We start from the raw sequence: 24,872 nt of genomic DNA, 5'->3' as shown, positions 1-24,872 counted from the left end.
GCTCATGCATTTACACTCACACACTCTCACACACATAGTCACGCCCACAACACATTCATTCATTTATTCTCTTTCTCCAAGGCAACCCAGGCCCAGAACCCCACAAAGGCCAGAGCCTAGCTGTGTGACAGCTGATGGGCACTGTGAAAAGCCCACCAAGCTGGGAAGGATGGAGGCCGATGGGAACTGAGAACTCTGTCAGTCATTCACTCTAACCAGAGGCCTGAGGCTGCCCGCTGACACCTTGCTCAGCATGGTTGGAGGGAGTCACAAGTACAGGTGCACTGGGCTAGTGGAGACCCAGATAGGGGTGGGCAGAGCAGGCTGCCCACCCCCACACATGCTTCCTCTGCACCTGCTCTGAGCCTCACATTTGACTTTCAACACGGATGTCATTGTTTTATGTTTTGTAGAGCATGTGACAAATCTGGCATGTGGGGGCCAGTGGGGAGTAATGTGCACGGAACCACTGAGGAGCCTGAAGGCTCTGTCAGCCACATCCTCCCAGGAGGGTATGGGAATAGCCCAAGTCCACTGTTGAGCACGAGAGGCTACAGAGCCTGTAGGTGGGGCCCTGGGAACCAACCTAGGATGTAATATCCAGGAATGAAATCCTGAGACTCCTTGAAAAAGTGAAACGATAGACCACACATCTCCACATTAGAGGGCTCTTAAAGCACTTCCATGAGCATGGTTTCTGCTGGGACTCATAAAAGCCATGTGAGGTAGTCAGGGCAGGGATCATGCCTATTTTATCAGTGAGAAAACTGAGCAGGACCAGAACTCAGATCTTCTGACTAGAACTCAAAGCTCTTTCCAGTCTATGATACTGAGTAGCTGATTGCCTCAGCATCTCTCTCTTCATCAATAGCTAGCCCACACCCTTGGACTCTCAGGGTCTTGAAGGGATAGCTTGGCCAGGCTGTTACGACTTTAGGCAGAGTTGTTGTGTGACCTACCATACCGTCTCCTGGCATCGCCCCTGTGGTCACTGGACAGTGGCCTGGGCCTCTGTGAGAGGGCAGCACCTTAGGGAAACAGCTGGGAGAGATGAGAGGTGGCTAATCAAAGGTGCTGGGTGAGCTGTGGTTAAGACCTCAGAAATAATGTCCTGTAGGAGGAAATGCCAACAATCATCTAGATAAATTTCTTTATCTAGACAATTTTTTATCTAGATTTTCTAGATAAAGAAATCGAGGCTCAAAACCCATCATTAGTATTCCCACATAGTGAGTGCTCAAAAATATCAGTCAAATGAGTGAGTTCCAGGGCCACAACCAGCACCTCCGACTCAGGCCCACACTCTGTCCACGCAGCCTTCTTCAGATGGAGAAAAGTGGTGACAGGCAATTTTGTCCTGGAAAGGACTCTGGCCCAGACATCAATGAGTACACACAAAACCTAGAAGGCCCCTCTAAGAAAAAGTGCCCAAGAAGAAGAAATATCACACTCGATAATTTTTAATAGTCTTTAGGATCTGCCTAGAAGCCCCGTGAACCCTGGTGACCCGTTTTCAATCAACACAACATGTTTTCTCAACTCCTGATTTCCTCTGTGGTTTGTCGATTTTTTTTTTTTTTATTCTAAGACTAGTAAGCAAACAAAACAGGTTGTCATTTCCTCATTCTCAAGGCTTGCTCCCCACATGGGCCAAAAATCTATTTCAAGCTCCAGACCATGACAAGTTCCTGGGTGAGCAGTGGGTCTCTGTCCCCATCTCCAGGGGCTCGTGGATGGGACCTTGCTCTAAAAGGAGCCATGAACCTCTGGCTTTGGTCACTTTACTTCCTGCCAGGTAAGTGCTATGGGAAGACACCTCACATGTCTTATGAGGTTTGAGTTGGTCACAGGTAGGAAAGTGGCCAGGTGTCTCCATCTTGTATGTTTCTGGATAGATTTAATTGCAAAGCAGGACCTAGGACACGACATGGATGGAGGCCACATGAGGTCCTCTCACTCCTTGTTAGTACCCCTCTCTCTACTCCAGACACATCTCCTACTTGGCTCAGGCGTTGATTCATAAAAGCTGAAGGTATCACGTCTCCCAGATATATTAGCTTGTTAATATGGGGTCTTAAAGCAAGTGCCCCCAAAGTTCTTTCTTTTTTTTTTTCTTTTTTTTTAGGCGAGGCACCCCTTGGTTGACCTCACAAATTGCAAGGACCTTGTCAGCTTACAATTCCTTACTTTTTATTTTTTATGCCTACAGCACCTAGTCTTCCTAGGTAGTCTCCCATCCAAGTACTAACCAGGCCCGACCTTGCTTAGCTTCCAAGATCAGACAGGATCGGGTTTGTTCAGGGTGGCATGGCGGTAGATCCAAGGTTCTTTCTGCCTACCTCTATATTCTCTTTCTTTGGATCCCTTTCACTCATGATTTCTAACTTTCAACTCTAAATGAAGACTTTCTACTCCATTTTGTAGTCCTAATCCATTTTCTAATTCCATATCTCCGTTTACAACTGTTTCCTGGGCATCCCCCCTTCAGTATCCCACCTGGATCTGAAATGCAACATGCCTAACACCTCACTTCAAATTTTTTCATTGGTCACCATCCAAAACAGCTACTCTATATGTCTTAATTGTCACTGATATTAGATGCAGAATGTTAGAATGGCTTTATACCACCTCTTTCCATTTATCGTCAACCACCTTATGACCTGGTCAAAAGCTAATTCATGTAGTTTCTAGATTTCCATTTATGAGGATGAGAAACAAGGGCAGCCTCTTGTAGAGAAGTGACAGAGGGAGTGGAAAGGAAAAGGATACGTGGTCATCTCCTAACTGTCCTTTCCACTTTCTCCGACTTGACCTGCCTATAGTTCCAGATCCATTTTCCTAAAGCTTGACTCTATTCATAGATCACCCTTCCCACTGACTACTGAATTAAATGCAAACTTCTCTCTTATGCTCTTCTTTACTCTCTGGGCTTATCACACTCCCATGAACTTCTCTAACCTCCAGCTACACAGGACTTCTCCTTGAGCATATGCTGGATCTCCTGCCACCAGTCCTTGCTCATGCTGTTCTTTCTGCCAGGACCATCCTTCCGCTCACCTCCACCTTTCATGGGTCATTCAAAGCTCATCTCAACCTTCACCTTCTTCCTATGTGCTTTCCAGAATCCCCTCTTCTGAACCCCGGTAGTTGATCCCATTCTACTTTGTCTCGTGGCTCAGAGTATATCCATCTTATTTTGTTGATTAAAGGGTAATCTCCTTGCGGGTCAAAACGATTTTTTATTCATACTTCCTTTCTTTGTGACTGCTTAAGTGTGGAAGGAAAGTTAAATGTTTATTGAATCGAAGACTGAAAACCCTTAATAGCCCAAGGGAATGAAGTTTCAATGAAACGTCAGACTTACTGAGAGGTAGTAGGACATATATGAGCACAACGTGAGTACAACCAACCTTAGGCCTCAGAGGAAGGAGGGGGTTGTGGGGACAAGTCTGAGAAGAGAAATCAAGAGTTCCTCTTTAATTTCTATTATAAATTTAAAATACATATTGGATATTCCATTGGAGTCCAAGTGGAGAGATGGAGAAGGCAAGTCTGGAGCTCAGAGGTAAAGACAAGACTAAAGATACATGTTTTGGTAGAATCTATATAGAACTGACATTAAAAGCCATGGCAATATATTAGCTACTGTGGGGAGAGAGTGAGGAGGACGGAGAAAGGAACAGGCCCAAGTACCAGGCCCTGGGGTGGCCCAACACTGGGAGGTGGCTAGAGAAGGAAAAGTAAGGAGATTGAAAAGAAATGGCCATCGAGAGTGTGGTGTCAGAGAAGCCACGCGAAGAAAGTGTTTTAAGGTGAGAGGGCTCGATTTCGTCAAGTAAAATGAAGACAGAGAAGTGACCATTAAACATGGCCACAAGGAAAATTTTGGTGACTTTGATTAGAGCCGTGTCAGTGGAATGTTGGACGGAAAATTCTGACAGGTGTAGGTGGAAGTGGGTTCAGTGATTTTGATGACTCGTTTGAGAAAGAGAACAGAGAGGGTGGTAGCTGAAGGGGGTGCAAAAGTCGACCGAGGGGCTTTTCAACACGGGCACCACCGAGCATGTACATAAGCTGGCAATGCTGGAAGAGGAGAGAGCAGCAAGGCAGGCAGATCAAACGTGAATTGCAGAAGAGAAGTTCTAATAAAGGTAAGCAGAATGGACTCAGGATACAGGTGAAGGCACTGGCTTTTAAGAGGAGGGGAAAGCTCCATTCGGCGCAACAGGACGAAAGGGCAGACAGAAGGCCCTAACACACATAGGCGGTGTATGCAGAAGTGAGAAGTTGAATAGAATTTTTCTCATCCTTTTTTAAAAATCCATGCTCCGTCTGATAAACATAGAAGTTTCAAGCCAGCTCCCTTCTTCCAGAGATCCTTCTGTGACTGGAGTTACAGGGTCCTCGTCACCACTCTGGGAAGTCACCGCTGCCTGGAACACAGTCTGTCTCCAGGGCACCGCCACCAGCCACGGCCACATGACCCTGTGCCTTATTTCGCATTATGAAAATTACACACTTTTTTCCACATTCTGGACATCTATTTATATCCAAGTATATATTAGGGGTCATTTTCTAAACTACATATATCCCTCTTCTCTACCTTCACCACTGTAAATCAAGTCACCAAATCTGAGATTAATGTCACTTACTTAGTAGCTTCTTTAAAATACCAACATTAAACAGCTTGGTTCCTTTAGATAGCTTCTTCTACCCCTCCCTTTCCAGAATCATTTTGGAAATGTAGTTCTAGGCCAGGATCACAAAACTTCAAAGGCACCTGAGATATTTATTTTAAAATGCATATTCTTGGCCCCACCATAGACAACGTAATCACCACGCCTAAGGGTAAGCCCAGGTCCTCTGCACCCTAGCAAGCTCTCTCCACATAAGTCTTACACATGCTGTGCGTACCTTCTAAACCAGGAGGTCATATCTAGTCTTCTCTCTGCTTAGGAAATCTGCTTTTCTAAGCCTTTGGTGAAGGTTAGAAGCTACAATGAACTCTAAGGAGAGCTGGGATCTGGTCATTTTCACCTCACCAACTGGTGCTTCCTTGTGACTAGAGCTCAGTTACACCTAGAAGCATTTTTTTTGTGTGTGTTTGTGTGCTGCATTCACCAGCGTTTGCACAATGAAAATGTCTTATTCAGCTCAGGCCACTGTAACAAAATAGTATAGACTGCATAGTTTAAACGACAGATGTTTATTTCTCACAGTTCAGGAATTGAAAGTCCAAGGTCAAGGCGCCAGCAGATACGGTTTAGTGAGGGCCCTCTTTCTGGGCTTGCAGACGGCCACCCTCTCCCTATGTGCTCACATGGCCTCTTCTTGTGTGCATGGAGAGAGTAAGGACACTAAGCCCATTACGAGCATTCCACCCTCATCAAATCCTAATCACCTGGCAAGGGCCCCACCTCCTGATACCATCACATTGGTGAGTCACAGCTTCAACACATGGATTTGGGAGGGTACACAAACATTTAGTCTATAACAGAAGATCTAGGAAAGCCAGGGGGTTACCAAAACCTCATCCCTGAGTGGAGCAAAGCGACTGGAGGTATCTGCCTAGGTAGTGACCCCTCTCTCCTCTGCCATGCCCCTGCTCATTTTATAGCATCTTGCTCTTAGGAAAGCAGCATTCATGCCCTTTTCTGGCCGAGTTGGTCCAAAAACTTTCATATGTTTACTCTCAGATGCTGGGATTTACACACAGGTATGGGCCATCTAGACATACAGGGTGATTCCCCCACCAGTCACCAGGCTATTATGCCTGCCTCAGCTTCCAGGGGAATTAAAACGATGCTGGGTTATTTGTGTGAGGGTTTCCATGTCAGATATGCATCTGGCTGGCCCCTCTGCCTTGCCATACCATGTTATAACGGCTACGCTTCTAGATCGTAGCATGCTCCTGAAATGTCACCTCCCAGCCGCTCTCCAGCCTTTTGTCCCACATCTCACACTTTCGCGGCTGTTTCCACCTCTTCACTGTTGTCCATGTCCTTCCCTCTCCTGGAACATTCTCCTCGGGTCTCGGTGCTCACCCAGAAGCCTCAAGCCCCACTCCTTTCCTTGACTCTCCTCACTTTGCTAAACTCCTTGGAGCTGTTCTTAACATATGGCCAGTGGATGAATTTCAGGACGTTTGTGAACTTTTCTCCACCCCATGACCAAGCTGTGTTCTCTCTCACATTCAAGCTTTATGGGGACTGTTCTCACTGCTGAAAGTGCCTCCCCTCCTTCACCCAAGACCCCCAGCTCCACCCAAACACACACGTTACCCTAGGAACCCTCTTCCCAGAACTATGCAGGCATTAATTGGGACCCACTTAGTTGGCAACTAATCACACCTGGCTATACCTTCTTCTTCAGCTAGCTCAACTGCCTTAGATCTGCCTTCTTCAGTGAAAGTATAACTTTTTGATGTCAGGGATTCACGAACCACATCTTTTATCCCTCCCTGCTCTGTACCTTCCCCAGTGCACACACAGTGTGTACACAACCATACATACGCACACACACACACTCTCTCTCTCTCTCTCTCCTCTCTCCTCTCTCTCTCTCTCTCTCTCTCCCACACACACACACACACACACACACACACGCTTTACTTTCCCTCTATGTCCCCTAATACGGTGCAGACAATCACCATCCCTCAGCTGCCCTGCACACCCAGCCTCAGATCACAACTGAGACATCACTTCCTCAACTACACCATCCCTCTGCAGCAGCCTGGATCAGGTGCCCCTACTTTTTGCTTCCAAGGAACCCCTTGTGTCTCTTCATCGGATCTATGACACTGTGTGTAGTGGCCATCCACTTGTATCACCCACTAAATGATTCCTTCTGTGAGGAAAGGAAGTTAGCTACCTTGCTGTCACATGAAAGGCATTCAATAAATGCTTGTTGGATGATCTAACAAACAGAACTGTGGGCGGATGGTCGTTCTGGCTGAATGGATCCGAACAAAACAAAACTAGACAGAAAAACCTGTTGTAGCCAAATTGTACCATGCCTCCCAACACCGCACTGAAGTCACTTGGGAGTTATGTGCTGTCTGGGGTCAGCACGGCATATTCTCTGTTCTTGCACTAGGATGGTAGTTTTGATTATATTCTCTGGAGTTTAGTGTCTGGGTCCTTATGGGTTTGGGTTTGGTGATGAGGCTGTGAGTTATGTTCAGGCTTGTGCTGAAGAAAAGTCTAGCTGAGACTCATGTTTGGGCACAGAGATGAACACAGAGCTGGACTTAGGATATAAATAGGGGCCAGGATGGGAAGAGGCCGAGGATGAGGCTAGGGTTACAGATCAGGATAGTGCTGAGGCTGAGGGTCGGCTGAGGCTTGGGCTGATATATGGGATGGGGCTGGGTCTAGAGATGAGCATGAGGCTGGGCTGGGGCCTAGGCTGGAAAGAGCACTGGAGTTGGAGATTTGGCTTTATGGGGGCTGTTAAATGCATTTTAAAACATGAGATGAGGCTTCTTATACATTAACTCCCTCTCCCTGCAGTATCTGGAGCCCTGAGGATGTTCCCAGAAGTCAAGCTGAAGGGAATGCTGGGTGGGTCCATTACCATCAAGTGCCCACTTCCTAAAACATCCGTGAGGCTATATCTGTGCCGGGAGATGGCCAAGTCTGGAAGCTGTGTCACCGTGATATCTACCAATCACTTTGTCAGGAAAGAATACGAACGCCGAGTCACCCTTGAGCTCTGTCCAAATGAGCATCTATTCCTAGTGAAGGTGACAGAACTGACCAAGAATGACAGCGGAGTATATGCCTGTGGGACAGGCTGGCAAACAGACTTGGGCAAGACCCAGCAAGTCACCCTGGATATCCACAGTGGTAGGTGTCCCACCTGATAGAGGTTCAGCCCACCCAGAAAACAGTTCCACTTGGGAAGGCTGGGACAGCCATCAAACTGTAGCAGTTCTCCAGACTCTTAAACTATTGTCATATTGGCCAGTCCAGTAATAATTAGGATTTGTACAGTTGAAACCTCATAGAGTCAATTAAATTCATGGTCCACAGAATTTTCTATTCAAACAAGACAGCCGTTCTTCTTGTGTTATTAAATCCATCTTCCCCAAGGCATGAGAGGGGTGGGGCTGAGGTTGAGGAGAGGCTCTGAGACTGGGGGAAACTGGAAGCAAAAGGACATAACGGTCCTACATAATCGTCCCATGAGAATTACCACGGATAAATACGAAGGAAAGGCAGTCATTCCTCAAGCCGTATTTGTAAGCCGGACTTGTTACTTTATGATCTGATTCTTTCCATATTTCTGCTGAATCCTGCCTTTCTCCTTTTCTGCACTGACTTCCTCACACATGCATAGCACTAATTCAACAGCCTAAAAACCCAGTGGTTTTACAGGGACTATTGACTGGGTTAGAATGAAAGATTTTTTCTTTCAAGGAAAGCCCCTGTCCCATTCTTTTTCTGCTCCTCACGGTGGACCCTGCCCTAATCCCCTCGCTTCCATCCACCATGGGTGAGTCAGCTCCAGTTCCTACCAACCATCCCTTCCCCAGAACTCCATCTCCTCCCAGAGCCCACCAGGCTTACCTCTTGCCTCCATTAGCGTATGAGCCATTCTGGGAAAAGGAGCCGATATCTGAGCCTCCAGCATGGTTTCGGAGATTTCTACAGATGCAGATGACCTCTTGGTTCCAGATGACTGCACGTGCCAGTTCTTTCGAATTCATACCCAAAGGTCAGTTCGCCAAAGCTGGGGAAGAGGAGGTGGGGGAGGTGATGCAACACTGTGAAAACGGAGGACCGGGTTCACGTTTAGCTCACAGAGTGGTTGGCAGATAGGAGCGGGGGCTCAGCCTGAGGGGAGGGCCCCTCCCTGCCACCTACTTTCCGTGTGCTTTAAGCCCATCCTGCAGTCCGGACACCTGGGCGCTCTTTATATCACCACTAGGTGGCACTACAAGTAATGAAGGTTGTGCTCCATTCACAAAATGTAGCTCCTTCATGAATGACTTCCAGAAACAGGGCAGATGGTTCTCAGCTGGAGGCCATTAAGCCTCCTTCTGCCCACAGGGCTGTCTTCCACTTTCTGGCACACAGTGATTTTGACAACTCTATTTTGCAATAAAAAGTTTAATGATAATACCTTTACATTTCTATATTGTTTTCCTGTTTTAAATGCATTTTGACATTTAGTATTTCCATCGCATCCTCACATCTATCCTGTGAGGCAGATACATTAGTTGGACATAGTTTCACTAGAGGACCCTGCTGGGTACTAAGAGGGATAGTGTAACTGAGCACATCACATACTCGAGGTTGTGACTGACGGGCATGGGACGGAGAAGAAGAGACAAGCACATGGCAGAGTGGGAACTGAACTACAAACAAGGTTTTCTCCATGCTCAGAGGAGGGCAACCTCTTCTGCCCGGAAAGTCAGAGAAAGCTTCCTGGAGAAAATGGCGTTTGAAGCAAATATGGATAGGATTTACCAGGTGTAGACGCATGCTAAGAAGGCATTTCAAACCGTGAGGGATGCAAGAACAAAGGCAGTCTAGGTAAAAGGGAAGAGTGTGTTCAGAAAAGAGGTGGTGACCCAGTCGTGCTGGAAACAAGAGTGTGTTAACGAGAGATCGCTTTTTCCTGCTATCTCACCAGTAACCACACCAGCTCAAAGGACAGAGGTCCTGACAACACACCGCCCCTCCCCCACCACCGCAATCACCCACCATCCTCGAGTTTCCAGAGCATCTTCAGTGCTAGCTGCCAAGGCCACAACCCCCTTGCCATCCACCACAGTCTCAAAGACCTCAGCACCGGAGAGGCTGCTCAGGCCCCAGACAGCCAGCTACAACCAGCACACCAGGCTTCACAGGCAGAGGTAAGAGGCCTCCATCATCCAGGATGGATTAGAAACCAGGCAAAATAGTCTGGAGTTAGGAGGTCCACTAATATCTTCCTGAAATGACTACCAACCAAGACTCTTCTTGGCTTTGTCTCTAGAAGGCCACACTGAAATACACTATCTATACTCATAGCACATTATGAGTATAGATATAGCACATTAACTCATTAGTCCCCTCAACATGAATACACTTGTCAATACCCCAGCAGGCGCATTGCAGAGCAAGATCCAAAATTTTCAGTCACTCAGCATTTATTCAGATATGTTTCGATGGGGAAAAGCTAAATGAGAATAAAATTAACTACTAAACTATTAACTGCTAAAATTGCTTTCACATGTTTCTGTAGTTTTTCAATGTGGCGACTAGGAAAATTAAAACTACATATGTGACACATGTTTCTATTGGACAGCACTGGTCTCAGGGCTGTGTACAATCCAGAAAAGTGCTTCAATGGACCACTAGGGGGTAGCATTAGAGCAGGCTCCAAAGAAAAGCTATAATTGGAATTATTTTTGCTTAAGCAACGATAAAGATATTAGTAAGGAGAGGGACCTCCAACATCATTTGGGTTTTATGGATGAGGAAACTGAAACCATGGGAGCTAAATGGTTTCGAATAGAACCAGGATTCCTAATTCCTAGTTCCAAAAATTACAACGGCCTACTACTAGTGGAGAATTCAAATCAACTCAATCAGCATTTTCTTACTATGTACCAGGCATTGTGCTGTATCCTACAGATGTAGTAAAATGAAGACATGCAGTCTGGGTCTTATCTTACTAACTAATGCAAATGTAACTCTGACAACAGCCGTAACCAGTATGAACACAAGAGTTGGGGACAGAGAAAGAAAAAAATTGATTCCGGTTTACTGAGACTGGGAAAGAAAAGAGGACTTATGCACTGGCCCTTTCTGGAAAGTAAGATGTCTATACGTAGAAAATGGGAGACAGGACTTCTAGGCAGAGGAGGCACCGTAAGGAAAACATTCTCTTTTCCGCGGTTAAAAGAAACTAACTTAATATTTGCAATAATCTTGTGAGGAAACCAAGGTGCAGAGAGCTAGAAGAGGATCTGACATTTACTGACTGCTGCTTAGACCAGGTGCATGAGGTTCTTCTTTTTTACTATTTGGTTCATCCTTAAACAGTTCTGTGGAGTAGGTTTTACTAGACTTATTTACCAGGGAAATGAGGCTAGAGAAGTTAGGAGACGGTTAGGAGAAGTTAGAAACCCAGTAAAAAGCTGAATCTGAATTTGAGTCCAGAACTCCTGACTTCAGAAACAAGGCTTTTTGTTGGGAAGGGTGAAATTCTGTTAACGAAGGGACAAATTGTGAACCATCTCCAAAATGCCACTCAAGAGTGCTTCTTTACTGACTCCTTCTTCCTCTCTCCCTCCCCTTCCCTCCTCAGAGGCTTCAACCATGGCCCAGGGGCCCAGATGGAAGACCAAGAATTTCATGTCCTGATCCCCATCATCCTGGGCCTCATCCTTTTGGCACTTCTGGGGCTGTTGGTGAAAAGGGTCATTCAAAAGAGGAAAGGTGAGCCGCTTGGGGCTTGGTTAGGGAGAACTGAGTGCCACAGAGAGCCCAGAGCATTCAGACCCAGGAGCTTTAGATGAGTGGGCCTGGGTGTGGGGAACAAGGGAGGGGGATGAAAGATCTGGAAATGAGGACGAGGAGGAGAGCGTCTTGGGCCCTTGGAACTTCAGAGGAGGGCAAGGCTGACTTCATACATTCGGAGCATCTACGCGTCAGACAGTACTGAGCCCAGGGGGAGGGAGGCAGCCTTTACTTCCTAAGACCTGAGCATGGTCCTCTGATGCCACTGTCCTCTTTCCCTGTGGTTTTGCCGAGAAGCTCTCTCCAGGCGGGCCCGTCGACTGGCCGTGAGGATGAGCGCCCTGGAGGGTTCCCAGCGTCCCCTGTCGCAGCGGCCCCGCGCGTCTCAGTGGCCACGCTCCCAAAACAACGTCTACAGTGCCTGTCCTCGGCGTGCTGGGGGTGCGCAAGCTGCGGGTGAGAAGGGGTGATGGGTGAGCTGGTGGGCGAGCGAGGGAGGAATATGGGCGATCGGGGGGCTGGGGGACTGGGGTGCTGGGGAGCGGGGAGGATACGGGGGAGCGCGAGGCGGGTTGGTGAGCGTGGGGTAGTACGAGGGAGCGGGGAGGGTACAGGGGAGCGGGTGGGGGTACGGGAAAGCAGGGAAGGATACGGAGTGGGGTTGGTTACCAGGGAGGGTACGGGAGGGCTGGGAGAGGAGCGGGGGTGGAGAGCGGGAATATGGGTGAGAGGGGGTCGCGGCGAGTGAATATGGGGTACCGGGCTGGAGCTGCAGAAGCACCGCCCGCGGCGAGGGTGTGCTGCGAACTCTGTGCCCCGCGCCTGCAAGCGAGCGGGAGACTGCGGCGCCGGCTCCTCCTCCCCGAGGCTTCGCGCAGGGCTGGGGGTGGGGCCGGACTCCTGGCCACGCCCTCAGCCTGGCCTCCTGTTCCCCCAGGTGCGCGCGAGGCACCTGTCCCTGGCCCTGGAGGGTCAGCGCCGCCTGCTCCGCCGCAGGTAAGCTCTGCCCCGACCCAGGTAAGCCGCTGCGGCCCGACTGAGCGGCCCCAGACCTGGGCGTGGACCGAGCTCAGTTTCTGGAGCCGCGAGTAAATCGTGGGCTCCGGCCTTCCCAGCAGGTCCTGGGCGGAGTCGGGAAACAAGTTGTATCGGTTTCCTCCTTCGAAGGGGTTAGTAGACTGACAGCCCAACAGTGTGGTAGACTTAGTTACCTGGCTTTTAGCCAGCATTTTCATGGGACAAATGGGTGCTCAGGAGAGGCTGATGAATAGTAACTTCAAATACGTGAAGAGCTTTCATGTGGAAAAGGTTCAATTTCTAGAAGGTCTCGAGCGGTGGAAGCTACCCACTTTCATCTGAATATGAGGGAGAACTTTCTAGTAAACTCTCTAAGATGAGAAGAGGTAGCTTACGCATCACTGGAGGCAGTTAAGCCAGGCCTAGAGGATGACCTGACAGATGTCAAGATGTGGCGAGGGTTCAACACCTGGGGTAAGGAGGGCTCCTCTTAAAATCTAGGAATGGACATAGAGAACTTGTGTTTTTATTGATGGCCAGTGGCTGATGGGTAAAAAGCCTTTAAACTATCTATTCGTCTTTGTTTTCCCAAATTAAGAAAAGATTTTATTCTCTAAAGTAGCCCACAGTAGCTAAAACACTATTTCCTCAGGAACTATGAAAAACTAAGTGTGACCTTTTTAAGTTAGGGTGTAGACTAAGCTAATGCAACAGACCCTAAACCACAGGGCTCACATGATGGAAGCCTGATTTCCTCTCGAGTAAAAGCAGGGACCAGAAAGAAGTGGCCTGAGCTATGAAGTCATCTGGGGACTCAAATGCCTTCTGTCTTGTTCTTCCACCATTCTCTGGAGCCACCTGGTCTGTGGTCAATGGTCAGTAGCCAGCACCATGCCTACATTCCAGCCCATAGAGGCAGAAGAATGCTTCTTTAAGACCATGATCCTGAAGGTTCACACATCACTTCCTCTCTCATCCCAGTGGCTGCAAAATAGTCATGTGGCCACACCTACCTTCAGGGGGGCCTGAGAAATATAGTCCCTGGCTGGGCAATCATGTGCCTTGTTAAAAAGAGGAGAGTGATGTCCAGCCACAGGTGACAGCTCTGCCACAGTCACCTCCAGCTTCTTGTGCTCGCCTTCATCCACCTCTGAGAGAGAGGGTTCTCAATAGTTTAGGTAGGACCAGCAGTGCCCATCTGCCCTACACACTCTACACTTACACACACCCTTTCCTCCTAAACTGTCTGTGACCACACATGTCCTCACTTGGGCCTATAGCTTGCTCAAATTTTACTACTCCTCTCTACTCGAAACTCTTATTCCCACTATAAGAGACAAAAATTTTGACAGAACAAGTTCACGATAATGTGCATGGGATTAAAGATTGAATATTTTAAGCTTCACAGAGAATATATTTAATTTTTTAGGCCAAATAAATTAATCTCAAATGGTGAAGTACAGTAGGCAATGTTACAAAAAGTAACAGTTCCTTTCAGTGACTACTTACTGAGAGCCTACTGTATTCAGAGGGCCAGACTTCTAGTACTCAGCACTTGTGTTTAAATATGTGACCATCTCCACCACAGCCTTCTAGGGTGGATGGTACAATAAATGTGCCACTTTAAGGTCATGACTCAGCCCTGTACCCTGAGAACTGACCCATCCTTAAGGCAGATGATTCTGAAGTTTCTGTCTGATGATGAGAACTACTGTGCTCACGTGGCCCGCTGCCTCCTTCCTCTTCACTACCCTGCCCCTTCCTGGAATGCACTGTCATGCCACGTCACAGCCTTTCCAAGCCCTTATAGAGGTGCAGGGGATGACTCACCCTGCTTCTGAATAACTCCCTAAGACGACACATATTTATTATACAAGTCACATCATCTAATCCCAGAGGGGAAACTCCTCCGACAGCTGGGTCTCCTTCAGATTGGTGCTTATCCCCCTGATTTTAATCTGAACCTGTTTAAGGAATTTCCTGCCCACATTAGATCTAAGTAATTTCCAGTTATCTAGGGTGAGGTGCCACCCTGAAAATCCCCAGGGCTGAGCCAGTTGGTGGAACTCAGCTATCTGTGTCTTTGCCAACCGTGCACATGCCTCCACCAACTCCCCCCACAATTACCTACTATGGAAATCTGCCTGGAGAAATACTAAAATCACCCAAGCCAGATCCAGTGATGCTTCTTTGGTTGTTCCCAGGTGTCTGAAGCTCCTTGGCCCCATGTCTCATCTCTGAAGACCAGCTGTGAATATATGAGCTTCTATCACCAGCCTACTGCCAAAATGGAGAACACTGATTCAGATGACTACGTCAATGTCTCCTGCCCGACTCACCCCTTCAGCTGCCCCCCTGGGCCCAGACCTTGGTGCCAATGAGGCCTGTTTGTCTGCTGGTTTCCAACACCTGCTCCATCTATTTTTGGAGCCCTCATTACCTCCCACATCCCACCTCGAGTCTCGTCCTTGTTTGCCCTGAGCATAGCTCAGTCACCCCCACACCCCTCTAGCTCTTCTTGTACACCTTTGCAACCCTTCATGGTTTTCAGGTGAGCTCTGGCCAGGCCGAGCATTTGGCCCAATGCCACTTGCTTCCTTTCCAAGCCGTGTAGCAGGCTGTGGGATTTGCAGACTGTCTTTGATCACAGAGTTTTTGCTGCCTTGGCTCTAGACCATGTGACATCAGGCTGTAGCATAGGTTAGCTGTTGCCTCTGGAATTCTTCCCAGGCCTGGGCTTCACACCAATAGAAGGCCCCTAGACTGCGCCATGAGGATATACTTCAGCCTTGTGAGCTAGGAAGGGGTGGGTAGAAAAGGCCCCTGGCAATGTTTTTGCCTTGATCTTAAGGCTAGCACTTAGTAGTGAGCTTTACTCATCTTGAGTCCTGTCATAAGGGCAGTTTATTTTGATGTGATGGATTCTAAATTTCAGCACCGTATGTATCTCCCTATATCCCTAAATCATCTTTACTTTAAGTCTCCCTCCCTTGATCCACATAAGGACCTTGACCCAGCATTATCCCTCTTTTAGAAATAGATTTTATCATCTCTTTATCCTTCTTTCATTGCCTAGCATTGATATTTGTGCACTTACCTTAATGTTGGTCTATTTTAGCAACAGATAAGGAAAGAATAAGTAAGATAAGAAAGAAAGGCACCCAAAAGGAAGGGATAGTGGGAGTGGGGTTTGAAGTGTGGGCAAGAAACAAAATGTTCAGTGAGCCCGCTTGATGTTGGACACTGAGCACATTATATCGTTTATCTTTTACGTTCTAAACAGGTGCCCTCGCCCCCACTCCAGTGCTCTGTTCCTGGAGATACCATAAAGAGCTGGTTTCAATGCTCTAATGTTCAACTTTATATCCCAGCATCCCTCATTTCCCTCAACAATTCAAAGACAGGCCAAAAAAAAAAAAATCCACAGTTTATTAAGCATTTACTGAGCACCATTCACTGTTCCATGTGGTTCCAAAGATCATGGAGAATCAAAGAGAAGAACAGAGCGTTGTCTCTGCTGTCTTCACAGAACTTTCTATCATCAATAAATATAACATCAGCTAAAACACTGATGGGATTTAAATAGAGTTGTAATAAATACGGGAATCTGCTTTGTAGATTATTCACAGCATTCCAGATAACCCTCCATGACTGTCGTTGGGGCCACTTAAAGAATAAAGTCTTTGAGGATAAGCCTGGACCAAGAATGGGACCCATGGTCAAGGGCGTGAAGTGCCCAGGGAACATTATAGGAAGGGCCATTCTTTTGAAATGACATGGCGAAGAGGAGGGTATTCTGGTGTAGGCATTCAGAGCTGGTAGAATTTCTGCATCCAGATCAAGAGAATGTCCATTTCTCCAAAGGCTTTGGTCCGAGCCGCTTCTATGTCCAACTAAAGGGGAAAGAGAGTTGAAGATTTGCCATGTTAGCCTCAAGTACAGGTTTGTTTTCCACCCAATACTCCCATAGCTGGCCTGACCACATCATGGGCCATGTCACCATTGGCGTGGCCTCTGGTGAACTCGCCTGCCCATCACTTGTTCCCCATCTATGTGTGCTGTCTCCTTTAGGAGTTAGGACAATGAGCCAGTGGGTAGCAGTGAGTTAGGAGCAAGGGAAAAGCATCTGGAGCCCCTGACAACAGGAGCCATAGAATCCTCCTGAGTCCACTCTGCAGATGAGGAAACCGAGGCCCAGGTTGCCCCTTCTTTCGTATGTTCTTGCTCTCCATTTACTTTTAGTCTGATGTATCCACTCGTTAAAAAAATGATCGAAATCATATGTGTTTGGGGGGCTTGGGTTGAAATTTGGATTTCCATTGTTGTCTTAATTTGGGAGGAGGTAATATATTTTCCTGTGATTGTTTCTTCTCACAAACTAGACTATTTAAGCATTATGAAAATACTGTGTATGGGGGTGTGTATGGGGAGGGTTATGGGCATAGTCTCCCTTCTCCCTCACTTCTGACTCTACTTGCCCTGCTCAAGTACCCATAAAGCTCTCTCACAGGGAAAGTTCCCAGTACTAAAATCATCTTATAGGAAATATAATAGCATTTTAATTTAAAACTGGCAGGAAAATAGACCATGTAGTTTGTAGTGCTTATGCAAAGTATATGCTAAATTCATTTAAAAATACCTGTGCTCCTGCTAAGCTAGGTGGCTTTGGGGCAGGCCTGGTGGAGTCACCTGCATTGTATTTTGCATTAGGGCTCTGAAGCATTCTCCTGTAACAGTTTGAGCAAGCCCTCAGCTCCTGGCCTTGATTACCTGTTTAAATGCCCCCTGGAACAGCAGAAACCGCCTGCGTGCGCTCTCACTGATGGAGAACATCTCATTGTCCTGCTGTAGACAGAAAAAAAAATTGTAGCAAGTGTTGGGTAGGAGCAGAATCAAGGGGCCTCGCGCTTCTTCCTGGTGATACCAGAGGGTTTCCAAGGCCTAAGAGGACAGCGCTGAACCCGCAGCCTCAGGGCAGCCAGTGCTGAACCCCCCGGTGTGGCAGGGCAGCCTCTGGTTCTCACAGCCAGGTGAGAGTGGTCACTCCATTTTATAGGCAGGAAAACTGAATCCCAAAGAAGCTGAGCACTTTGCAAAGGGTCAATCTCCTGGTTAGAAGCAGAACTAGACTTGAACTCAGACCTGTTGGTTTCCAGAGCCTGTGCTCTTTTCTATGACACCCAGGATGCCCTCTTGTGAAGTAAAAGCCAAGATTAGATAAGGGAAGGAAAGTCCTCTCAAAACATACTGTTTCCCATGGGCCCCGGTCCCAGCTTTGTTCTACTCACGCTGGGTTGCAGTTGTGATGCGATGAAAATAAAATTATTGGCCAGTGTGGAGAATGACTTCAGGATCCGGAATTCAGCTGCCTTCTCGTGGTAGTTCTTGAAAACGGTGTTCAAGTAGAATTTCAGCAGGGCGCGGATCAGGTAACAGCTTTCAGTGTCCTAGGGAGGGTCTGGGTCACCACAGAGCAGGGGCCTCTGCCCACCCCAGCCCTGGATTAACAACCCGCATGTCGCCAAGGCAAGATAAGGACAACAGAGGCAGAGATCTTCTAGATATTGCTAAAGATTAGATCTGATGGAGCCTCCAGGAGCCTGGAGAGTGGAGCCTTTAGTCTACAGGAGGAAACACAGACCCAGAGAGGAGAATTTGCCCAGGGTCACACAGCTAGTCTGGGGCAGACACAGGCCTGGTTCCCAGGACTCTTTATTCCCCATCTGTTTAATATTCTTTCTTCTACACCCCATGACCTCTCTAATAACCATGGGAGGTGAGAGACACTGTAGAAGACCTGGAATTTGGTGATTGAGAGTTGGCGGGGGAAAAGGACTAGAAAGAGAAGAAATGAGGAGAAAAAAGCACACATCCTTGAACACAGAAATTGCATTCTAGCCCCTTTAAACACCACAGAGTGAAGCTCAGCACCTGCAGGGCTCAGGGCTCAGTACATGTGTGCTCACCGACTAGATAGATGATGAGAAGACAGGGATGGGTGAGGAAAAAAATGGAAATGGAAGAGACCCAAGCAGACTCCCACTGGGCCTACACAGCATAAGAGGAATACAGACCGATGGCAATTCTCTGGCTAAATGGAGACAGGTGTTTATGAGCCCACACATTGCCCATATAACCCAGATCCTGGATGATGACCACATGCACCGACTTCTCCGGCTCACTGCCCAGCCTTCTCCTGGGTAGTCCCAGCCCGAGGCTGGGAAGCGAAGTCTTCTGTCGACCTCCCCAGGCAACCCCTCAGCCCCACTACTCACAGAAGACCAGCCACACCTTCCCCAAGGTCTAATTACCGAGACGTTCTGCAGAACCTCCCTCCGCAGTAGCTGGATGTTTGTGATGTTATCCTGAGCTTGCTTTGGAAGCAGAAAGAAAAGATGTCTCCAGGTTAGAGGAAGCATAGAAACCAGGCTTACAAATACATACTGTTTCTCTAGACCCCCAAATCTACCCAGTCCGTGAGATCTCAGAGACCAGAGGGGGTGCCGGGGGCCCTAAGCCGAGCTCGTCCCTGGGATAGAGGTGTAAGTTCCAGCCACAGAAATCCCTAAGTTTGGTCCCCAGGCACAGATGGACTCTAAGGAATTCTTAGAGCTTTGACCAGGGGACCTATTTGATTCCCTTGGTCATTTGAGATAGGAGGAAATAAGCCTATATTGTTTAAGAACCACTAGGGGCAGAATTTAACCTCCCTATTCCATGAAAGTGAGGGGTGCTGACTCCCTCACCCTTGGAGCTTTCCTTGCAGCCCAGCCATTCATTCGAGCTCTTGGATTTGGAGTCAAAAAATCATGGAGAGGAAAGAGCTTTTGAGTTCCTTTGTCTCACCTCTTCATTGTGCAAATAAGAAAACTGATGGGGATGGGGAGCAATATACCAGTTGGTTTTAAGGTCAAGATCACATATAGGTGTCCTGTTCCCGGAGGGGCACTCTCCCCTTTCCCGGCTGCCTCACTGGGCTCCCTCTTTCTGCCTTGTATTTGGATTGTCCTTTAAGGAGCAGAGTGTATTTATGAGGGCACATATTAAAGCACTTTCAGGCCCAGGAGAAATCCACAGTCCCATTTCACAAGCTGTTCTATCCCACCTCAGCAATAACCATTCTTTCTACCTTTAAGCCAAGGTGTAAACAGGCGGTAACAGACTAGCAGGAGCCTGACTAAGCAGCAGGTGACAGCTCCAGTGGGCGAGTCTCAGAGGATTTCCCACGACTTCCTATTGGTGGAGTCTCATGTCTTCCTGAGACACAAATGAAGCCCAGATGAATAGGCTCCTTTCTTTATTCCTCTTGGGCAGTGTTTATTTTCCTGTAAACTGACCACATCTTTCTGAACCTCAATTTCCTCATGTGCAAGAGGACATATGGGCCTGTAATGCCTCTGACTTCACAGTTATTATATAGGGAAATGATTAGCAAACTACAAAGGGCTCCATGATCATAAAATATTATCCTTCCCCCGTAGTAACCCCTGCAGCTGGGTCCAGAACAGTACTTCGCTCACCACAATGTCCTTCATGGCTCGGAAGGCCCCCCATAGTTCCTGGAAAACTACTCCCTTCACTCGGCAGGACCCAAATTGGAATTCTTGGCCTTGGACTCCTGGCGCCCAGCTCCAGACAAGCAGGACGAGACTCAGGCAGGGGAGCACAGCCTTCTGCATTGGAGCGCCCATCTGCAGTGAAGAAAGTATTGGGAGGATCCTGCTGGAAGAGAAGGAGCAGCCCACTGAAGCAGGCCCACTGTACCAGGAATGGTATACCCAGAACAATGTTTCTTGGCTGGGTCTGGGCCAGCCTTGGGATACGCAGATGGGAAACCTGAGACTAGGGTGGGTTCTCAGTGTTAAAATATTGCAAACATAGTGCTCTGCTGTGGTGCATTGGGGCAGGGCAAAAGTCTTTCTGCCCCTACTTGCCCACTTCACCATAGCCATCCATATCACACATACCTGGCACTGCCTTCCTTACTCCATTACAGCTCTCTCTAGCCAATAACCTGCAAGTCAGAATTTGACCAAGAAGACTGGAGAAATGGGAAGTGCCCAAGAACTTGTATTGGGAGCCCAAACTTAGGAGGATAGAGCTTAACTCAGTGTTTTTGATATCTGAGTTCTGCCCTTAGGGCACCAGACACATGTGGGCAGGTTTTTCCTCCTCCCCAGGGAGAAAGCCATCTCTGACTCCTCATCAAGAAGGATCTGAGGGATTAATCCTGGCCTAGAGGGAGGGGCACAGACAGTAGGTCAGAGTCAAACACTCTGCCACCCCAGCTGACAACTCACTTTTGACTCTAAGAATTCACTTTTCAGTTAACCGAACAAGAAGGAGGAATCACATTTCTGAATGAATTACCTTTAAAACTTCCAGTAAAGTGCCCATTGGGAATGACCATGTGAAGAGGCCCCAAGTGAGAGGAAGGTGACCCATCAACTAACTATTTGTTGTGACTATGCAGAGAATTCCTTCCCCCTACCTTCTTTACCCTTTGCTTTGCTTTTCTTCTCTCCTTTCCTCCCTCTCTTCCTCTCTCTCTTTTTTTCTTACTTCCCTCCCCACCCATTTAAGAACCTTTCTTATTCCAGGCACAGGTCTTCCACCTAAAGGCACTCAGTCTTCCACCCCCACACTGGGCAGGAAGATGGGGGAAGACCTGTGTCTGGAATAACTGCTAACATATGGGCAGAGAAAGTGGGATGCGGACCTGGCACCCAACATCCGCCGTCAGCCACTCTGCACTTCAGCATCTCCCTCAAGGTCTTTCTAGTCTCTTCTCTCAAACTCCACAGGCTTTGCAGCCTCACTTAAAAATTCATCTCTGGGCCTCATAATCCTCCTGCTCTTCCTCCCATCTGGCCTAAATTCTTCTCGGTGTTAAATCAGAGAAAGCAGTTCCTCTGCCACAGTCATTTCATATCCTTACATACACACTGAAAAAGTTGACTGCCATCCCCATGCCCCCATCCATTTCCAATAAGGCAGCAGTCTAATGCTTCAAAGCTAAGTACTCAGGAATTCCCCCATCACTCACCTCAGGGCCTGGAAGTGATGCTTGAGGTTTGCCGCTAGGAGGTGGCTGGCTCCCGTTACTGAGGGGAAAGCTGGGCAGACACCCTCAGCACTCACCAATCAGGGGTGTAACTGTAGGCAGAAGGTTCCTGTCCCAGCTATGGGAGTCGTTTCAAAGGTAAAGGTGTGCAGGCCTGCAAGGCTTTGTGCAGATCCATATATATGAGGGCTGGGGGGAGGTGCAGAGGAAGAAGAGGGAGGTGGAGAAAGGGAAATTGGTCATGCTTTGCTAGAAAATTACTTCATTGCCTAGTCACCCTTCACTTTAAGACAATGCGCTGTGGAGAAAGCAGCCTCTGAGGTGAGATGAGACTTAGGTCTGAGTTCTGGCTTTGCCATTGGCTGTGTGACCAGGGGCTCGTCTCCTAGATACCCTGAGCCTCGGTTTCTGTATGTATAAAATTAAAACAAATGAAAGGATAAAAGAAAAAAAAACCTGCCCTAAATCCCCCAGAGGCAGGTGTAAGGAGCAAATGACACAGAGGTGCTTTGTAACCTCTATACACAAGTAAATACATTATTAGTATGCAGTGTATATCAGTCTCTTTTCTGCCCAAATCATTCAATAATTACGTCTTATTAATAATGGGACAGTATCCCTGAGGCTAAGGAGAGCCTATACATTCTTCTTTAATTGGTCAGGGACAGGAATTTTAGGAGTGTTTCCTGACATGCAGCCACCTAGGGTTATAATCACTCCATCAAAATGTGTCCCCCTTCAGATTCATGTGCACAGCCAGGTCTGGAAAGCTGGGGCCCCGGTGTCCTGTGGGCTAGCCTCGATCTGTGCTGCTCTGCCTCGGGTCACTCGGGGGATGCGGTAGTGTGGCACATCAGGAGCATCGTTGCAGTCAAGAGACCTGACCATTCGTCTAGCTGACAAGGTGCTCAGGCTTCAGTTTCCCCGTGTGTAAATGAGGGGTAGACTGGAGCCGTGTTCCCCCAGAGCATGTTCCATAGAACCTAGCCCCGAGGAACGCTCACCTGCAAGACACTTCCCGACACAAAAGATTTCTCAAGAAACATACACCGCTCTTGAGAATACTTAAGACATGTATGTTTAGCTTTGTTTAGCCCAGCGTTTCCCATGAGTATTTGACCATGTCCCTCAAAAAACATTTTGGGTAACACTAGATTCTGAATCAGGAATTGACAAACTCCAGGCCAAGAATAAGCTAAGAATGGCTTAGCCCTATGGCCTAAGAATACTTTTTATATTTTTTACTGATTAAAAAATATCAAAAGAAGAACAATATCTTGTGACACAGGAAAAAGTTTGTGAAATTCAAATTTCGGTGTTCATAAATAAAATTTTATTGAGACACGGTCGTGCCAATTCGTTTACATTTTGTCTATGCGGCTTTTGTGCTTAAGTAATAGAGACGAGTAGCTGTGACTGTGACTGTGAGGCCAACAAAGCCTAAAATGTCTATTTTCTGGCCCTTTATAGGGAGAAGTTGCTGAGCCCTGCTTTAAATTTCCTGCACAGACATTCTCTCTCTTTTTTTTTTTTCTAACTCCCCTCTCCCCCTGACTTCTACCCCTGACCTACGGATGTTGCTGTCTCCCCTTTAGAGCTGAATCCCTGAAGGCAGGGCGTCTCCTCCCACGCAGTGGGCACCCGGGACCTGGCACACGCACCCAGGGTACCAACAGTGGCTCCACTGGGGCTGGAACCCAAGACCTTCTGCATGTAAAGCAGATGTGCTAACCACTACTCTATGGAACCACCCCAACAAACATTCTATGAGTCTCCTTAAGCCTGGGTCCAGGCAAGAGACATGGGAATATGCCGTGAGGGGCAGGATAACTTTCTCCAGCTCGGTACAGAAGAACAGGAAACACTGGAAAGAATAACCCTTCCCAATCTCTCTCACGCCAACACCCTTTGCCTCTACCACACACACAATGTTGTTTGTTTCCTTAGAGAGACAAAATGCTTGCTGTACTCCTCAACCAGCACCCTGGCCTGCTGCCTCTGCCTCTACAAGGACCAAGCTTCAGTCCTTTGCTCCTGGAGGTCATGAGTCTTGCCCTCTGGTCTTGGGCAGGGGCCCGCATCACACACTTTATTTTTTTCCATTCAGTATTTAGGGCATTACTAACAATCTCTAACTACTGTGGGAAGAAGATATGATGAGATAGAAAAGAAGATAAAGTGAGAGTGTTGAGGCAACAGATAAAGATGAGGCAGGAAAGGGCTGGAAAGACTAGACAGCTAAGACAGGAAGTTGAGAGAGAATGTAAGCCCCCAGGGCGGCTGCAATCCTAGATGACTGTCTACTGATAGGCAGGAGGGATGAGCTGTAAAAGGGCAGGCTAGAACAGAGGCATGAGGTCATGACTATACCTCGGTAGGCTCCAGGATATTCACCTGGGGTCATGAGTAGCTCATTCTAAGGAAGAATTAGTATGATATGGACATTCCAGGAAAACGTATACCTGAGTCTCAGGCTTGGCTGAGTTTATCATAGCACAATTACCTAGGAAGGAAGGCTAAGAAGAGAACTTAAGGACCTTGGCCCAACATTAGCTGAGATTGTTGGTTATGAGTATGAACTTTGCATGCAGCAGACCTGGATTCAAAACATAATTGAGGTCTCTGAGCCTTCTCTCTCATCTGTAAAATCGAGTCCTCATCGGGCCACAAGGACACAATGACATAGAGCCTTGCTCCTCAAAATGTGGCCCATGGACCAGCAGTAACAACAATATCTGAAAGCTCGTTAGAAATGCAGGATCTCAGACCCTTCCCCAAAACTACTGAAACAGAATGTGTGTTTACAGGAAGGTGTGGATTAGAGGAAAGCAGTGGCTGTGGGGAAAGAACTGAAATAGAACCAGAGAAAGATAAGAAGGGAACCCAGATTGGAAAAAGGAGCAGTGGACTGGCGAAGTGGTCAAAGGAGCAGAAAAACTAGATGACAACCTGGAATGCCATGCCTTTGGGTGGGAGTGGATGGGAGTGAATGGCAGAGGCCTGGCCCACTGGCTCACCCTCCTGAGAAGATCCAAGTCCAGACTTTGAGAGGCTGGAGAAAGTGAGCCCAGTTGTTTTGTATAGATCTGTATGTTTTTATCCAAACTCTGTCCTGGACAAGACTAAAGCCTGTGGCTCTTGTAATCTCTCTCATCTCCATGCATCTGGAACTTCGGAGATTTCCTTTACAAAAATATCGAGTGAGAGTAAAGGTCTTCTGAGGATAAACTTCGATTTATAAGGCAACCTTCCCCGCCTCACCCCAAATACCCCTTTTTAGATTTAGGGTTTTTATTCTGATAATCTCATGCCACCTACCATTTACAACTATCTGCAGA

At 47.6% G+C, this 24,872-nt stretch overlaps 2 protein-coding genes and 1 pseudogene across 3 annotated transcripts; 1 reads left to right on the top strand and 2 right to left on the bottom strand.

The window, feature by feature from the left end:
• The first annotated feature begins 1,616 nt into the window (after positions 1–1,616).
• Positions 1,617–17,032, top strand: FCMR (Fc fragment of IgM receptor). Of its 2 annotated transcripts, XM_016129274.2 has the most exons (8): positions 1,620–1,795; positions 7,512–7,847; positions 8,587–8,718; positions 9,640–9,862; positions 11,302–11,432; positions 11,751–11,909; positions 12,391–12,449; positions 14,675–17,032. In XM_016129274.2, the coding sequence occupies exons 1-8, from the start codon at positions 1,678–1,680 to the stop codon at positions 14,849–14,851; spliced, it is 1,335 nt and encodes a 444-aa protein (XP_015984760.2). In that variant the 5' UTR covers positions 1,620–1,677; the 3' UTR covers positions 14,852–17,032. The 2 variants fall into 2 exon arrangements, with proteins under 2 accessions (XP_036090345.1, XP_015984760.2); XM_036234452.1 differs by lacking the exon at positions 7,512–7,847 and having other exon boundaries at positions 1,617–1,795.
• LOC118613044 lies at positions 2,201–2,319 on the bottom strand (annotated as a pseudogene).
• Positions 16,266–21,575, bottom strand: IL24 (interleukin 24). The gene is made up of 6 exons (XM_016129275.2): positions 21,517–21,575; positions 19,991–20,189; positions 18,782–18,844; positions 17,759–17,917; positions 17,241–17,315; positions 16,266–16,363 (listed from the first exon to the last, which is right to left on the bottom strand). The coding sequence occupies exons 2-6, from the start codon at positions 20,159–20,161 to the stop codon at positions 16,280–16,282; spliced, it is 552 nt and encodes a 183-aa protein (XP_015984761.1). The 5' UTR covers positions 20,162–20,189; positions 21,517–21,575; the 3' UTR covers positions 16,266–16,279.
• Positions 21,576–24,872: the final 3,297 nt, after the last annotated feature.

Source organism: Rousettus aegyptiacus, unplaced genomic scaffold (genome assembly GCF_014176215.1).
Source record: "Rousettus aegyptiacus isolate mRouAeg1 unplaced genomic scaffold, mRouAeg1.p scaffold_m13_p_17, whole genome shotgun sequence".
Classification (NCBI taxonomy): domain Eukaryota; kingdom Metazoa; phylum Chordata; class Mammalia; order Chiroptera; family Pteropodidae; genus Rousettus; species Rousettus aegyptiacus.
This window is presented reverse-complemented; position numbering and strand designations above follow the sequence as displayed.